The sequence below is a fragment of the Cygnus olor genome, chromosome 11, assembly GCF_009769625.2.
Source record: "Cygnus olor isolate bCygOlo1 chromosome 11, bCygOlo1.pri.v2, whole genome shotgun sequence".
NCBI classification, from domain to species: Eukaryota; Metazoa; Chordata; class Aves; order Anseriformes; family Anatidae; genus Cygnus; species Cygnus olor.
In genome coordinates this window covers 9,774,586-9,788,586 of record NC_049179.1, presented here as the reverse complement: position 1 = coordinate 9,788,586, position 14,001 = coordinate 9,774,586, and the positions used below count along the sequence as shown (strand labels likewise).

Below are 14,001 nucleotides of genomic sequence, written 5' to 3'. Positions count from 1 at the left end.
GTGCTTGTAAACACTACTGCTTTGTTCCCATGTGACCACAGAGAAAATTTCTGTAAAAGGAAATAAACCACATCTTTTTGTCTGTTGTAGAATCTGTTCGAAACACACCTAGCACGGACACCATGCCAGCTTCCTCCTCTCAGACATGTGCTGACCATCAGGATCCCGAAAGCACCACGGGAGCTTATCTGGCTAATGCACAAGAGGAGGATTCAGCTCAGAACCTCCCCACGGCACATGTCCGTCCTTCTCACCCGCTGAAGAGTTTTGCAGTGCCAGCAGTCCCACCAGCTGGTTCCACGTACGACCCTGCATTGCCAAGCACCCCGTTACTGACTCAGCAAGGTGAGCAGGGGAAAACTTGCCAGAGACACTTGTCAGACAGAGAAAGAAAGGAGATTTTAAGCAGAAAATGATAGGGAGAGTTGGGTGTCAAAGGAAACATGTCAGACGCTGGACTGAATTTTTTTGTTATAATTTTCAAGGCCCTTTTCAGTACATAGATTAACTAGACAAAAATTCAAATTCAGCGTTTCATTATTTGAAGCGTTCATTTTCCTCTATTCTAATAGAATCCTTTTTATTCTCCTACTTCCAAGAGCTTTCTGAATAGGCAAATACTAATTAACTGAGGCATAACTATATAACAATTTCTTTTAAGCTCCTAACCATCCTGTTCACTCGGTGAAGACTGCGTCAATTGGGACCTTAGGAAGAACTCGACCTCCTATGCCAGTGGTAGTTCCCAGTGCCCCTGACGTGCAGGAGACCACCAGGATGCTCGAGGACTCGGAAAGCGTAGGTACTCTTACACTGCCAGCAGCTTCGTTTGGCAGTGCGTATCAAAATGGTGAATCTCTGTGTGTATGATCATTGTAAACTTCAGTAATGACTGCACTGAGACTTTCAAAGGCAGAGGATAATGAGGCTTCTGACTTCCACCAAGTGCCATTACCTGTTAACCCACATAAAAAAAAAATCTAGTGCCAAAACCTTCTACACAAGGCTGTGAATTCAGAGAATAAGCACATAAATGCAGGTATTAGTAGTACTTTCTAAATCTGAAAGTTACCTGTGAGCATACCTCTGTTTCTCATTATGTACCACTAAACAGACGCAGTGCTTCCATCTATTCCAGTCCACAAGGCCCACTGAGTCAAAAACTGATAAACCTCCAGCAACATTTTGGCTGTCCTGAAGCTATTAGCTGAACATAAAGTAATGGTCTCACAACTACAAGAAGGGAGTAAAGCCAGATACCACCTGTAGCAGTAGTCTTCTCATTTTTTACAATACATAGCACCTAATGGAGTTTGAATTTATGACTTGGGCTTCAATACACAAGGTTCTATATCGGAGCTGTAAAAGTTTCCCTGCACATCTTTTTTTGGCTTATCTTGATGTAAAAAGCATCTTTGTTCACAGAGCTGAAGGCCTCCAATGGTGCCACTTGCTCTTCTGTACAGCTTAACATGTTGTGTTCACACTCACTTTGAGAGGTCATTTTTTTCTATCTGTTTTGCAAGCACACTGTACCTGGATCCTTTTAAAGTCCTGCAGCTGCAGCTTCCTGTGCTGTTCCATAGCCACTAAAGCATCCAGAGTGTCAGTGTGAATGAAAAACTTGGTATTAAAGCCAAAACATTTAATTAAAGCCATGATCCCAAATATTTAGATTTCACTCTTGTGAAAGTGTTCTGGCTTTCTGGGAAAAATGCAACTATTGAGCTTCTTTGTAAATAGACAGCTTTTAAGAGGTGAGGATCTTCCAGGTGTCAGGCAAGAGCTATTTCTTTTGAAATCGCAGGCCAAGAAGTTACTATATTAGCTATTGTATTACTGTTACAGGAAATGCTCATTTTGAATCATTGTTTTTTTCATGTTTCCTTTTTCTCCCATGCCTTTGTCACACTGTTGTTGTCTCTAATTCATCCTCTTGGTTTTACTTCCATATGCGCTGAACTCTAGAGATTATATGCATGCTTGATCTAGTATACTTTCACTCCTCTTTCTATTTGTCACTCCTATCTTACTTGTTTATTTAGGGTTGGTACCAAAATACTTATTAGTTATGCATCAATTAAATTTATAACTTAAATATATTCATGAATAAGTTTATTAATAAATTAGTACACTACAAAGTCACCATGCACACTTTAAATGCTAGCTAAGTTATGAGTTTTAGGAATTAGTTAGGATTAGAAGGTGATTTGAATTGATTTAGCCCTTATGAGAGGAGTAAGTCTGAATACTTCCAGCTCACTGATATTTATCATTGCCAATAGCTGGCAGATAACGTGTTAGACGCAGGACGGAGAGGACATCTCTGGTACAAAAGAGTCTAGATTTGCTTGGTAAACCAAAAGCGGCTGCAGTGCTCATTTCTGCTTAAATGAAAGAAGAGGTTTGTATCTAAGAGCACGGCAGTGAGATCACACTGCCAGGTTTGAGCACTCCAGTTTAGGGGTACACAGTCAGCTGAGCAGTAGCTTTAATACTAGGCTCTAGCTAGGAGGTCTAATAATGGGCCTCAATTATATAAAGCAGAAATGATCACACAGGAGTTCTGCGGCTCCTGATTTGGCACTAGCAGAGCTGGTACTGGAATACCACGAGCAGCCTGGCTTGCCTTCTATGAAAAAAATGTTGAGAGAGTGAAGAGGGTTTGGAGAAATGCTCCAAGAACATGCATGGTTGAAAACTACGCAATACAGGGAAAGACTTGGCTTCAAAAAGGTTTTGAGATGAACCAGTTCATGGTATCTGTCTATGTACCTGTATAGATTACAGAATTACAATAGCTGAAGCTAAGCAATTGAGGCTAAAAATGGAGTATGATCTTTTTAGCAAGCCTAAGTGTGCTTTAAAACAATTTTACCTGTGTGATTTTTTTCGACGTTTTTTCCAATCAAGCTAGGATGCTTTTTCTAAAATACCTACTTCGGTTCAAAGGCAGCTGTTACCTTGAGGCAGGAACTGACACAGATAAAATAGATAAGATGATCACAGGTTTACAGTCAGTTAAACCATAAATCACTATTGCAAAAAGATGTGCATTTAAAATAGAGTGTTATTCAAAGTATTAGTTCTATAACTCTCAGTAAATCTGCTTCTGCTTATTTGTGTGTCAGAGCCACAAGCTACACTAGAATCACTGACCACTTCTTATTCCTTACTCTGTCCCTCTCCAAAGACTGCATGTCACCTTGTCAGTAACTCTTTCCATCTCCCACAGAATTATGAACCAGATGAGCTGACCAAAGAGATGGCCCACCTGGAAGGACTTATGAAGGACCTTAATGCCATCACTACGGCATGACCACCTTCACCAGGACATGACTCCAAATCGTATCACAAGTCTTGGGACTCAGCCTTGGAATGCAAGGAATTGTACAGAGAATAAAAATACAGAAAAAGAGGGACAGCACATTGAGAGCATTCACAGAAAGCAAATGAACCAACTGGTGCATTTGTGCTACAGCTGGTCGAAGAGAGATGACCTTTCTTGTCATCATCCTGCAATGAAGTCATTGCCAAGTTGAATTCCATTTACCTGCTGAGACCATGCAGGATGGGACGCATCAGGCTGAAATCTAGCATCCAGACAAAAGGAAAAAAAAGTGGACTTCACATTTTTTTTCTGGTCAGGTTTTGTCTCAGTGGTGTGATTGCCCTGCCTTTTCAGTGTTGGACATTTGCATTTATGTACAATTTTGTGTTTTTATTTTATCTTTTTTTAATAAAAAGGAAAAAACTAATGTAATCAAAAAAAAAAAGGAGAAACTATTGTTTTCCACAGCCTAGACTGACATTTGACTGCTTGTTGTATTGTGTATGAAAATTCATTGCCAGTGTGGGTTGTTCTGTTTGTTTTTTATTCTGCGTATAATTACGTCCCCTTCTGGCAGTTAATCCATGGCCTTTTGGGATGCTGCACTGCTATTTGTAAGCTTTTTTTTATTATTATTTTTATATTATAATTATTAAAAGCCTGACTTTCTCCTCTCATCACTGTGAGATTACCAGTCTGTTTGAATTGAAATGTAATTTGAAAGGCTTGTTTGTCGCTTTTTGTGCAGTTTCAATATTTTGAGTGGGGAAAAGTAGATGGGGAAGGGGAGGGGATCCAGTGGGAGGTTTCATTATTGTTGTTTTCCTGTCTTTCTACGTTGACTCGAAAGACTGAAGAAAATGAAAGCATCTTCTGTAACATCCTTCCTTGTAACTTCAGCATACTGTGTCTCTGGTTACTGAATTGCAGTGAGAGTCATTTAGAAACATTAAAAACAATACTCCTTTAAAGTAGGGTTCCTTATGTTTAGATGACACTACAGCTTATTTTGGCATCAGTGCTCTGTTTTGTTGTTGTTAGGTTAAAGACCGCATCATGGAAACTAAAGTGCAGATTAACGCTCATGAAGCACGGAGACCTTGGCACAGGCAGCAGCGCCCAGGTGCAGCACTTCGCTGCTGGTGCTGCAGAGGTTTGAGCGACCTGGCCCTCCTCAAGCAGAGAGCTGTGGACCTCTTCTAAGCATTTTACGCCATGCCTTTGAGAACACATCGTGTCCACAAGATCTTTCAGCAGCACATCCAACCCCAGTGCAATTTCTCTGTCCCAGGCCATTTAAACAAGAATCCTTCTAGGGATTCTTGAGAGACATAAGCAAGGCAAAATGTATTTTTTTACACTTTTAAAACCATTTGAAAAGAAAAACAGTATTAGCAACTCAGGTGCTGTTCACATTATCTGTCTAGAAAGGAAGGAAAGTTAAAAGGGAACTCCTGTATGAGGGAAAGGAAAAGCTTTTTTATTTTCTCATTAGTATCATTGCTTGGCTCTGCCATACTCTGTGAGGAGGAATGGCATAAAAGGAGACTATTTCAGTGAGAAAAATAAACAAAACCCATCTGCCCAAGAACCTTGTGTGTATTTTCACTTTTAAGATACGATGAAAGAAAACCCCAAACTTACTGATAATTCATGTGGGGACTCCGTTCCTCCTGAGCAATGGGATTTCTAGCTTGGAAGCTTGGCATTAACAATGGAGGCAGTGCAGGTGGCAGGCGGTTCAGATGCAGGGCACTTCTAATGTAGTCCAGAGCTCCTCAGCTAGAGAGCTGCACCTGCTGGAACAGAACAGGAGATACCAGGATCTGTTTTTAAGTTTAAAACAAAAAAATTGATTGCTTCCCACCCCCTCGTTATTGGCTATTTAATGGATATTTTGCTACAGCTAAAGCTCTGGGCCCATTTTCTTAATCCCCGTCACAAAAAGAGAGCCCATGAATCATTCTGGAGAGCAGCAGGGGTTCGGGCTGTAGTTTTACTTCCTTTCTTTTCCTGGACTTTTTGTGTCGTCATTTCTAGCACATTTGCTGGATTTATTTATTATTTGAGGGAAGGGAGGGAATCAATTGGAGCACCGTGGGCCACCTGGAAAATTGATGTTTGGACTTTTAATCAATACAATTCAGGGCAAAATAAGCTACAGAATATGTATTTAAATAATAAAATACACACCTTGTCCTGAAAGGAAGGGTGTATGTTTTCCTTTGCCTATTTTTTACCTATACCCAAAGAAATAGCATCTTACATACACAGTATTCTTAGCTGGTGGGTCTTTGTGAATATTACTTATGTATAACACCATGAATGTTAATATTGTCATTGAATTTGGGGAGGGGAATATTTTTAATGATAAAACAACTGTTCAAAGTTGGTTTTTTAAGGTTAAACTAAAAAAACATTTATTCAATTCAGTGTACAATCTGTATTGCACTTTTTCACATTTTAATGCTACGTTTTCTTACATATCCTGTGATTTTAAATTTGGACATTGTGTATTCTTGTAGTGTCATAGTCGAGCTGTAAAGTGGCAGCTTCCCTCAGAGAGATTTGGGGAAAAAAAAAACTGTATATTGTTTTATGATTCTCATGTAGAATAATTTTGAGGACTGCTGTAGACGTCTACTTTTCTGTAGAATTTTTTTGCTTTTCTGTAGTATTTGCTGTATACTCTATGGCTTTTTTTAATAACTTCATGTTTATTATTTTGTATTGGACATCCAATACACTTTTTTTAATCCAATCAAGTTCTGGTCTGCTTGGAGAGTTTGTTCTCTTTTCAACTATTCCTCTACCTTGTTTTCTTAAATCAAGGTGTTGACCAGGTTTGGGATTTTACTCGCACCTTTTTTGCTGTGGTTTGTCAGGTTGCTTCCTCCAGAGAAAGAAGAGGAACAGGAGGACACCATTAACACCATTATTCCCACCCCTACACAGGTGTGGAGCATGATGTAGCGTCTTCCTGGCTAACTCCTCCCTCCCCTCTGTTTCCAAGCTCAATAGCAAAAGATACCATCTTCTAACAAGCAAGTCTCAGGAAAGTAGGATTTCAAGCCAGTCGAAGTATGTTTCAGAGAGGAACCTTAGTAAGCCAGTAAATCACAGAAAAACAGTAATATAAATACTTGAATATAGCACTCAAAGTGCTGTGATATCCTTGTTTTTACCTTCACGCTTACTCCACTCTCCAATACTTAAGAGACTCGCTGATCATCAGTCTCTTCCCCACAAGCCAGCCAGTTCCCCTAATTACTGGTGTCTCATGTTCTTGAGGGCATTAGACCCCTCCTCATCCTGACCTCTGCAAATGAGTACAAGCCATAACATGGCTTTGCACTCCCTTCCCCCAGCCCTATTTTGCTAGGCAGGTTCTAGTGTTCTCTCCAAACTTTTGCAACCATGCTGAGGTCTCTGGTGGGAACTGGGCCCCCACAGTTATGAAGGAAGGCCGTGCCCCTGCAGCTGGGCAGGGGCCTCTCAGCCAGGCAAGAGTTGGTGGGAGGTGTAAAGGACCTGGGAATGAAGGTGTTAGTGATTAAGTTGGGAGTGCCACAAGGCACAGCTGAGATGCAGACACAGAGAGTTGACACAGCAGAAAAATGTGACCTCTATTTACTAACCTCTGGTTTTGGAAGTGAAAGACCATTTCTTACTTGGCCAGCGCAGCTAATTTGCTCTGGTACTCGCATTGCAGGGCAAGCCAGATGAAAGGTGGCAGTTTTATGAGGGCCACGTAGTCTGTTGTAAGGCAGGTGGAAGTAACACATGCTGTGACTTGTACCCTTCTGCACGCTGGGCAGTGCACGGCAGGGACACTAGATGGCAGCGATGACTTGCTGGTAAGCAAAGCAAAACCACAAATACACCATTTTTGCATCTACCTGGAAGAGACTGTTTCTCTTCAGCCTACATTAATTAAGGAGACTGAAATTAGTGATGCTCTTTTGTTAGCAGCAGCATAGTAATGAGCTCCTGCAGCAAACTAGGTTTCTTCATGCCTCACTGTGTCCTTCCTTGATAGCATTTATGCTTCCAACATAGGCATAAAGGTTTGACTTGCAGCAACTCAAACACCTTTGGTAAATTGGTGCAACACTTGCAGACTTCTCCGATTAAAAGCAGCCTCCTGTCTTAAGGCAGGAATTAAGACTGGCTTTAAACTAACAGCAAGTCAACGTTCATCTCAAATGAGATCATTCCTATGAAGGCACGACGTGATTTTAACTAAATTGCCTTGTCCAAAGCCATTAAACCAGCACAACTTTTCTGCAGGGGCTGCTCTCCCCTAACTGAACACAGGGTTTGGTCAGTAATGCCTGCCCTTACTGCACAGAGGATGGTGGCTCCTGGAGCCTGCCTTTTTAACAGGCAAGAAAAGCCTGAGTGTGATAGCTTGCCTGGGAGGTGAACCCAATACAATGAAGGGGAGCAAAAAAAAAAAAGTTGCTCTAGGGGACAGTGTCCTGAACCAGTCAGCTCAGCCCCCTGATCAGGGCTCCCTACACATGCAGTTGCCAGGCCCATTTCCCCTCTACAGGCAGGCCTGGCAGCAGTTGCACTTGAACAAGAACCTATCCCCTCTCCTCCAGGGGAGGGGGATTTAGTGTTTTTTGTTTTTGTTTTTTTTTCAGTTATTCCCCATTTTCAGCTCCTGTTGCCCCACCTTCTTCCCTCAGTTCCCATCTCTCCCCAGATCCTTCTCTCTTCTAGTACATGCTGCCATTCCTCCAGACCTCCCTCTCTGTAGGGACAGTGGCCAAGAAAGACAACTCTCAGAGGGCTGCAATTTAGAGCAAATGCTAAGAAATCGCCAAGGAAAATTAGGAGGAAATTCTCTATTCCCCAGCCTGGCTGTCTCAGGACACCCCACCCTCTGTCAGCTGCCAAACAGGAGGGGAGTGCTGCTCTGGTATCTGCAAACCCTGCTCACATGAACCAGGCTCAGCACAGCCATGGTTAAAACAGCCTGCAGCAACCCCACTGCTGCAAAGGCTGGGAGAATTAAATGAGACATGCTAGAGATGTAGCAATAAATTCATCACGTTAACTTAATCCAAACCAGGACTACTCACTCCTAGCACGCTCCATACAAGGGGAAAGCACCCACTGGACCGTGCCTGGTGGTTTTGCGGCATCCCTTTCAGTTTAGGCTGTCAGCACATCCAGCTCCTGGACTTCCATCACTCTGTCAGGGTGGGGTGAGGTCCTCTGTCCTGGGCTTCAGGCCTGAGGGGGAAAGGAGCGACCCCCGTCACCGTCCCTGGCCAGCAGAGCCCTTGCAGGCAGAGCTGGGAGCGGGTTGGAAAGTGCTGGCCCGCCTGTCTCACAGGGAGGGCAAGAGGAAGGAGCTTCCCCAGGGAAACTGGGGGCAGCCACGTGCCTGAAAGCCCCTTCCCACCCTGCATCCTCCCCAAGGCCGACCTCCCAGCCTCCTTGCACACGAGGAACACACCAGGCCACATTTCTCCTCCGTGGGCACCATCACCATGGGAACTGCATCCACTTAACTCAGCCAAGCTCTGTGCTGACGGTGGCTTCCCTCCAGCGCAGGGGTTCCCCTGCAGCTGCTGCGAGGCAGAGCCGGTCACGCACTGCTCTGAGCCACCTCCTGCCTGCCCACAGTGAGGCTTTGGAGCCTTGTGCCCCAAAAATAAAGAAATCTGTGGCTGCCAGGGAAACCTGCACCTCTTCCTGGTCCTGTCTGTCCATCAGCAGCCCTGAGCGTCGAGGGCTGCCACTGTGTTATCAGTGTTGTGGGAGTGTTGCTGCTGGCCCCCAGCAGGGCCACCTCCAAAACGCTCTCAGCCCCAGGCAGCAGGACTGCTCTGGCAGTCACGTTTTGCCCTCCTCATCCCAGGTTTCCCCCATCTCTGCCTGCCCCTGCTGCAGTATTGCTCCAGCCTTGCGGCCCTCACAAGATCTCCACACCCAAGGGACCCAGCCCCACAATGAAGTGGGGCTCCTGGGGCTGACTTCCCTGATCCTACAGCATTCGCTGGCCCCCATTGCCCCCAGATAAACACGGTGCTTCTTCCCAGCTCAGCCTGCTTCCAGCCACTTAATACCAAGCCTACAGCCTTTCCACAAGCTCCTGGTGCTGCCCCTTCATGAGCTCCAGCAGCCTTGCTCCTACCAGAGCTGAGCAGGGCCACCCACACCCCCAAAAGGGGGCTGCAACTAGGGAGCCACCCCCAAAATCCCCACTGCTGCTCTTACCTAGCCAGGCCTAGAGGAACCCTCCGCTCCCTGCAAGGAGAGGAGCTGGCTGGAGCCTGCCCCTTGCCCCCAGGTGTTTCCTATCTCCCTCCCCCGGCCCCTTCCCAGGTGCTGAGCATTGATCCAGGTGCCTAACTCAGCACTGGGGGCTGGTTCTGTTTTCCAAGCCAGCCTGGCTTGCTTGCAGGTGGGCCTGGAGAGCTGGGGCTTAGCATCAGGGGATGAAGGTTGGGGTGGGGGCAGCTATTTCCAGCCTGCGGTGATTTAGGAGCTGCGTGAGATGTGCTCCGAGGCACTGACACTGAGGAAAACGCAGCGAGCAAACAACAGCATCACGACAAACGTGATGGATGCTGCGCCCCCGGTGCTTCTGACTCACGGGCTCCCAGGGGATATCCCTGACTCCCCAGGACAGGCAGCTGCTTGTTTTCATACTGCTTGAACCCAAATCCTCTGATTTTGGAGACGGTTTTGCTTGGGGATGAAAACAATGTGTGTCATGTGTCATTGCATAATTGCCTCCAGGTGCCCCTGCTGGTCCCTGGGGCATCTGCAGCTCCTGTAGGTGCTCTCTGGGGTCTTCTTGGTAGAGCTGATTAAAAGCTGCAGGTTAAGCATCCTCCCAGAGCTAGGTGTGCATCTCATCCATTGCCACAGCTTGTCCGGGAGCACAAGCCTTATAATGACATGAAATATCAAGTTGTCCTGGCACTCGATTTTTGCCACAAAACATGAGCCGCAAGAGAGGGCTGAGGCAGCAGGGAAAAGGCCAATAATCCATCGGGGCAGTGCTCCTGCCTGGCAGGAGCTACAGACATGGAGCAGGCCAGCAGCGTGTGTCCCCAGGCACCATGTTCCCCCTCCCCAGGCCGGGGTGCTGTGCCCCTCGCAGTGCAGGGGAAGGTGCAGAAATGCTCACAAAGGAGCAGTGCTGAAGCCCTGTCCTCTATCCTTCCTGCCACCCCCCAAGAACAAGAAGTCACTCCGGGGTCCCTCCTACCTCTACTGGGTTCGCTGCAGCAGTGCCAGGCCATTGACAGAGCACCAGAGATAGCAAAGAGCGGCTCCCATCCCCAGTGAGCCCCTCCAGGGGCTGTGCCGGCCCCCGCAGCGCAGGGAGAGGCTTGTCAGCACCGAGCCTCTGCGGAAAGGAGCTGGCAGTGATGGGTACGCGTGGGGACAGAGCTGACAGCAGCCTTTGGCTGCAGCAGGAGGCCAGTGTGAGTGGACAGGGCACCAGAGAGGCAGTGCTGGGCCTGGGGAGGGCAAGTGGCCGTGCCCTCCTGCCAGCCACCCATGGCACCTCCAATGGAGCTGGAGGGGCAGAGCAAGCGTGCTCGTCCTGCAAGCTGTGCGTGGGCAAGCCCCAGCCACGCCCATCACAGCTGAGGAAGGCAGGTGCATAAAAAAATTAAAATAAAGGGAGGTGGGGGGAATAACCCAGAAGAGCTGTCTAATTTGCAGCACAGTCAGGGAGAGCAGCTTCCCAGGGACGGGAAGGTTGAGGCATGCAGAGCTGGAGATGCTGTTAACGCCTTCCTGCCTGGCACTGCCTGCAGCCTCAGGCAGCTCCCGTTCCCCTCCCAGGAGCCAGGCAGGGTTCCCAAGTCTGGTCCCCTCCGCTGGGGGGATTTTGGAGGAGGCGGCTGGCCCTGAGCATGCTGCAGTAGCCACAGCTCATGCTGGGCAAGAGACTGCCCAGGAAGTCCTGTGAAGGGCCTGCTGTTTGCTGGGCTCCCACTATAAGCTATCAAGCTGCTGTTTCTCCTCCATGAACATGAAAGAGCATCTAACTCTTCCCAATGACTTCAGCCAGTGTCTTTTCTAATCAGGTGCCTGCTAAGAGGTGGACTTGAGCAGAGCAGTCATTGCTAGTGATTAGGGTCAGCTGGTAGCTAGAGGCTGAAAGGCAGCTGGTTTGCAATCACTCCTTAAAAAGAGAAAAAAAAATCAATCTACCTTCCTGCAAATTTTAAGTGGCATAATAAAGTTAGGATTTTTTTTTTCCTTTAATTTGTCAGGGGTAGACAGTACCATACTCAGCTCCCTGGAAATCACAGCCTAAAGTGAAAGTTTAGGTTCAGTGTGCTGGAATTAGTGAGCAAATGAGTCAGTGGCAAAAGGCAATGTGCATGTGTGAAAATTCACCCCCCTTTTCACCAGCAGGGAAAAAGCCAGCAGGCAGCCAGGGGATTTGTCTGAAGACGCCTTGCCAAGGCCGACAGCAGTCCCTTGGGATCTCTGGGAGCAGAGCACAAGCTCTGGCAGGGAGACCTCCTCTTCCCATCAGGTGCTGACAGCCAAGGCGATGCATTGGCAAGGGGGGTAGCATTGCTCACCATGTGCCTACAAGGCTTGGCTTATTTTCTGCAGGTTTCTGAGCGTGGGTTTGAGCCCGGAAGCCAAACAGGCAGCGGTCACACCCTGGTGGAGGGGCCTAAGGCACACACAACACCCAGCATGGCTCCAGGTGGGGCAGGGGGACAAACAGGGGACACAGTGCTACGGGGCGCACTGCGAGGGCTCTCCCAGCTGCCTCGTGCAGAGGGCCTGTGAGGATGAAGCTCTCTGGGGCTTGGAGAGGTGGCTGCCACCCAGCAGTGCTGGGCAGGAAGAATTACCTGCAAGGGGAAAGGTGCTGCCTGCCTCCTCGGGTGCTGTCTCCGGCTCAGCAGCCGTGAAGCTCTCACACTGCCCTCGCCTACGGGAAGCAGAAAATCCTGGTCAGCTTTTCACCGGGGCTCATGAGGAGCCAGCCCTGGCCCCTCGCCCTTCCCTCCCTGGGCTTCCCCAGCCACTTTGCTCCCTCCCTGTACCCCCCTGAGGCTGTGTTCCTGCTCTGTACCCCTGTCCCAGCGAGGTACATGGCAGAGGTGGGCTGGCCTGGAAAGATTTCTGCCCATCACATCACCTGAGGGTATGAACCTCTTGCCTGGATGCTTTTTCCTCCTGCTTCTGCCTGAAGGTGGCAGGGCAGCAGACGGCAAGGGGGCCTAGAGCAGGCCTAGGCCTGGGGGCCCAGAGCAAAGTTAATTTGGATTTTATCTGCTGTGGATTGCACTTGGGTGGGAGCGTTGCCTTGTGGCTGGTTTCCCTTCCACATCCCACAGAGCAGCAGGGACGCAGAGCCTGGCCCACGCAGTGTGCAGGTCAGTGGTCCCGTGGGCAGGCAGGTACGTGCTTGGCCCCAGAAGCTATGTGGAGTGACCAAGTGAATGCTGACATCAGGGTGTGGTTTTCTTTACTTTAAATAAAATATACGCTATGATGTACGCATTTATTTAAAGCAGTGGTTCTGACCTTGGTGTCTCCCCCAGCAAGGATAAAGGTGCAACTCCCTTCTCCTTCCCCAGGGCACGCACTAGAGCACGCTGTAGGCACCCTGTGGCCTCCTGCGCTCGCCAGCACCGTGCTGCGAGCTCCTGGGGTTTGCAGCGGGGAGAAAAAAAAGGACTCAGCTGTTTGCCTGCACAAACCCAGCCCTTGCCCCTTCTCAGTGCAGCTTTGGCCTCATTTTCCTCCCCCCCCCCCCCTTTGGGCTAATCTCCCCCCTACCCCAAGATCTCTCCTTGGGAGGTGAGTGGGGCAGGCAGCCAGGCTGGAACCATTTTCTGGGACAAGGGAGAAATCACAAAAGCTGAGATCCTGCCTTCTCCTGCTCTGAGTCCCCACCCCAGCGTACTGGGTCTCCACAGGGCACTGCAGAGAGGTAGTGGAGAAACCACCCTGTTTGATGGGAGGGTGACTTGGCTCTGGTACCTGAACAGTTTCTTCCTGACTGCCAGTGCGTACCACGAAGTCCCAGTTCAGTCTCGAGTCCTTTCAGTAAGATAAGGAGGCAGTAGTGCATATGCTAAACCAGTCAAGCCCTTCCAAGCCCTTCCTTCCTTCATGAAAAGCCTGGAAGTTTCCAAATCTTCTGTGAAGTATAATTAATTTTCTTTTATGTTTTGATAGGGCAGGACTGACTCCCAGCCCATTTCCTCTGTAATGGTAATGGCATGCAAAATAAGACAGCCTGGAACAGGCATTTATTTTGAAAGGTAAACCAAATATTTTACTGCCTGCACTTCTCTCTGTGAAACCCAGGAGAACTGACCTTCCAGGGCAGAGCCATCTGGTTTCCAGGGAATGGCATTTTCTGATGAAAAGGTTTGGTTTGCTCTTTCCTCACCAGCTCTGCTCATTTACAGCCAGACAAGGTCAGAGGATTGTTGGAGGGAGACCATCAGGGTCCCCTATTTTCCTGTACCATCAGAAGCACAAGGAGAGAGCAAAAAGGAGCATCCTGCATGGCTTGTGCTGCACTGTGTTGGTGGAAGTGTGTGCAAGTCCCTGAGCATCCTTCTCTGCAAAATACTGATTTCATTCACAGCCTGTCCTGGTTTCAGGTAGGACAGAGTTAATTTTCCTCCTAGTAGCTGGCAGGGTGCTAT

General features: G+C 47.7%; 2 protein-coding genes across 13 annotated transcripts in view; one reads left to right on the top strand and one right to left on the bottom strand.

Moving 5' to 3' along the window:
* NEO1 (neogenin 1) overlaps positions 1-6,094 on the top strand; it is a 191,536-nt gene extending 185,442 nt beyond the window's left edge. For 9 of the 11 annotated variants that reach the window (XM_040570223.1, XM_040570222.1, XM_040570217.1 and 6 more), the window contains 3 exons: positions 91-345; positions 662-798; positions 3,236-6,094. In XM_040570223.1, coding sequence (XP_040426157.1) covers positions 91-345; positions 662-798; positions 3,236-3,319 — 476 coding nt within the window. In that variant the 3' untranslated portion in view covers positions 3,320-6,094. Of the gene's footprint in view, positions 1-90; positions 346-661; positions 803-3,235 lie in introns of all 11 variants that reach the window. The other 2 variants (XM_040570218.1, XM_040570221.1) reach the window with 1 other exon arrangement.
* Positions 6,095-6,987: 893 nt separating this feature from the next.
* HCN4 (hyperpolarization activated cyclic nucleotide gated potassium channel 4) overlaps positions 6,988-14,001 on the bottom strand; it is a 164,209-nt gene continuing 157,195 nt past the window's right edge. Inside the window, exons 9-12 of one of the 2 annotated variants that reach the window (XR_005823422.1) lie at positions 12,866-12,987; positions 12,187-12,266; positions 8,422-8,575; positions 6,988-7,185 (exon numbers count right to left, since the gene is read on the bottom strand). The gene's annotated coding sequence lies outside the window, so the exon portion shown is untranslated. The remainder of the gene's footprint in view (positions 7,186-8,421; positions 8,576-12,186; positions 12,267-12,865; positions 12,988-14,001) is intronic. The other variant, XR_005823421.1, reaches the window with a different exon arrangement.